Source organism: Sinocyclocheilus grahami, unplaced genomic scaffold (genome assembly GCF_001515645.1).
Source record: "Sinocyclocheilus grahami isolate Dianchi unplaced genomic scaffold, SAMN03320097.WGS_v1.1 scaffold799.1, whole genome shotgun sequence".
NCBI classification, from domain to species: Eukaryota; Metazoa; Chordata; class Actinopteri; order Cypriniformes; family Cyprinidae; genus Sinocyclocheilus; species Sinocyclocheilus grahami.
In genome coordinates this window covers 114,433-116,987 of record NW_015505978.1, presented here as the reverse complement: position 1 = coordinate 116,987, position 2,555 = coordinate 114,433, and the positions used below count along the sequence as shown (strand labels likewise).

General features: G+C 38.9%; 1 protein-coding gene across 3 annotated transcripts in view; it reads right to left on the bottom strand.

Annotated features, from left to right (window-relative positions):
* The window catches only part of LOC107561932 (translation initiation factor eIF-2B subunit delta-like), a 9,137-nt gene extending 6,845 nt beyond the window's left edge, over positions 1-2,292 (bottom strand). For 2 of the 3 annotated variants that reach the window (XM_016246470.1, XM_016246468.1), the window contains exons 1-4: positions 2,181-2,292; positions 1,656-1,693; positions 1,178-1,349; positions 148-345 (exon numbers count right to left, since the gene is read on the bottom strand). In XM_016246470.1, the coding sequence (XP_016101956.1) occupies positions 148-345; positions 1,178-1,349; positions 1,656-1,693; positions 2,181-2,229 (457 nt within the window). In that variant the 5' untranslated portion in view covers positions 2,230-2,292. The remainder of the gene's footprint in view (positions 1-147; positions 346-1,177; positions 1,350-1,655; positions 1,694-2,180) is intronic. The other variant, XM_016246469.1, reaches the window with a different exon arrangement.
* Positions 2,293-2,555: the final 263 nt, after the last annotated feature.

The following is a 2,555-nucleotide window of genomic DNA, read 5'->3' as shown; positions in this document are numbered from 1 at the left end:
TGCGCGCTCCTCCCGAAACTTGTTAATAAAACATCACTTAGGGAAAAAAAATATTTAAAAGCATAGGAATGGCTGACAAAATTGGGCCAGTGTGTGAAGGACCAAATATCCCAAACTGGAATAACCTTTTATGAAGCAGTGAATTACCTGGTTGAAGCTCATTGGGGGTAGCTTTAGGCTTGCTGGAGGCAGACAGCTGCCCCCCTTCTTTCTTGCCCTGTTTTGATGCCCGTTCTGTGTCTTGCCTTGCCCGACGCTCTGCTCGCTGCTCTGCTTTGCTCTTTGCAGGCTTCTCTGCAGCCACAGGAGATTCAGATGCAGATGCATTTACAGGCACAGGAGCTGCTAATGAGATCAAAGAGTCCAACAATTAAAATGCACCCAAATAACAGACTTGAAACTTACAGTTGTGTTTACTCGGCAGGTTTGGTTCCATTAAAATGAACTGTGGTGTGGTCGCTCTGTTAGTGTGGTTCATTTGAGTAAGTGTGAACGCTGCCATCTGAACCTTGGTGCACACCAAACAAGCAAACTGTCCGCTTCCACACAAACTCGTTTTTTGTTTCACACAAAAAATAGTTTTGACTCAATTACACATTTCATAAGCTCTTCGTGAGCTATCCGGTAAAAATACCACCATATGTAGACACATACAATTCAAGCATTTAGCCCAGCAAACCATTTTCCGTTCTCCAAATATACGTCCCAAAAGTTGTCCAATCAGGTTGTCACCGTATCCTTATGTCTTTTCTTTTGTATCTTTAGTTTAGTTGTTAAAAACGACAGTGTAAGCAAACCAGAATGAAATGTATGACTTTTTTTTTTTGGTCTGGACCAACAGAACCAAGAGAACCAAAGTGTAAACACACCCACTGAAAGACACATTAACAGACTCTATTCACCCTCAGAAGCCAAGAAATACAAATTATGGCAGTAAAGCATACAGTAAAAAAACATGTATGTACATTTATTTGTTGTTGTTAACATCTTTCTACACTAAGAATAAGAATAGATAACTCTGAAACACTTAATATCAATCCAGTCTCGATCTGAAAGAAATAAAATATAAACAAATAAATGTTTTTTTTTTGTCCAATTATCCCAATTTAAAAGTTTAATCCAAATTGCATTCGCTTTAATCAACTTTAGATGCAGGAAACCTATTTTGACGCAGTACCTTTATGTGCTGGGCTCTGTGTGGCAGGTTTTGATGGAGCTGGTACAGATGCTTTCTCTTTCTCTTTCTCCTTCTCTGGAGGACCCCTGTCATCTTTTTTATTCTTTTTATGCTGCTTCTTCTCTTTCCTAAGACGCTGCTTTTCTTCTCTGGTCAATTCCTTACCTTCACACTACAGATAAAAAGAGGGGAATCACAGTTTGCATGATTTTAAATAATCCGGTGTCAATGTAAATGAACAGGCCATCTCTTAAAACCTAGTCTGCATTTTGGGCAACTAGGCACCGTCCATGTCTGCTGAGAATGTGGCCCAAAATATTGTCCAGGTAAGACAGCGCACTAGGTTTTGAGAGACAGCCATTGTGATTGTGATAGTTCGTAAATAACAAACAAAAACACATTTTATACATTAAAATACAATTAGTTAAACTATGGATATTGTGGAATTATATAAAAATTAAATAAAGACTTGACCTACCTTAGCTTGAACAATTTCTTGCAACTTTACACCTTCCTCTGTGACACACGTAAACATATATTTAAAACGTATCCAAAGTTAAAACTGCTCTTTATTTGCATAAACACTAGTGGTAGAAAATACTCATTTACTGAGAAGTCCGTCTAAGTTTGAATTAATGTCTCTGATGACAGAAATGGTCGACACTGTCTTTGCAATGTTATTTCATCGTGTTGGCTCATTCGATCTTTACCAAACTACAGAATGTTGCACAGAGATTCAGTTCGTCTTGCAAACACATCCAGTTACACGTGCAAACAATAGGGAACATCGCGACCGTGTCTATGTAGTCTGATTTCAACGTGTTCAAAATGACAAAAACCGCATGATGTAATTTCCACTATGCATAAGTCAAGTCAGCTGTGTCATGGCAGACTGACGATCAGCGGCGTAAGGCTCTCCGTTAGCGACTATAAACGACTGCTTACGTACATGTTGAATTCAGTAACAGCTCACGTTTAAAAAGTTTCAGTCTGCATATGTTACCTGTAGAGTGGTTGATGCTGTCAACCTGTCTCCCATCCGAGTCCGCCATGTTTCATTTCTTCGTGACTTCGCGCTGGTTAACTGATGTGAAAAGCAGTCGGGATGAATTACGCCGCCATCTAGCGATTGAAAGGAGTGAGCTGACTTTTCTATCGATTATGTATCATTTATGAACGTATGTATTATTTGTACAAGTGAAAATAGTATTTTTACTATAGTAGTAAACTTCCGTTCACCTCTTTTATGAAATAGATGAAACACATTCGCTTGCAACAACAACAACACGTTCTCGTCGTTTCGAAGAAAAAGAAAAGTAAAAAAACGAAAACATTGTTGTCAGAAGTGGGATTCGAACCCACGCCTCCAGAGGAGACT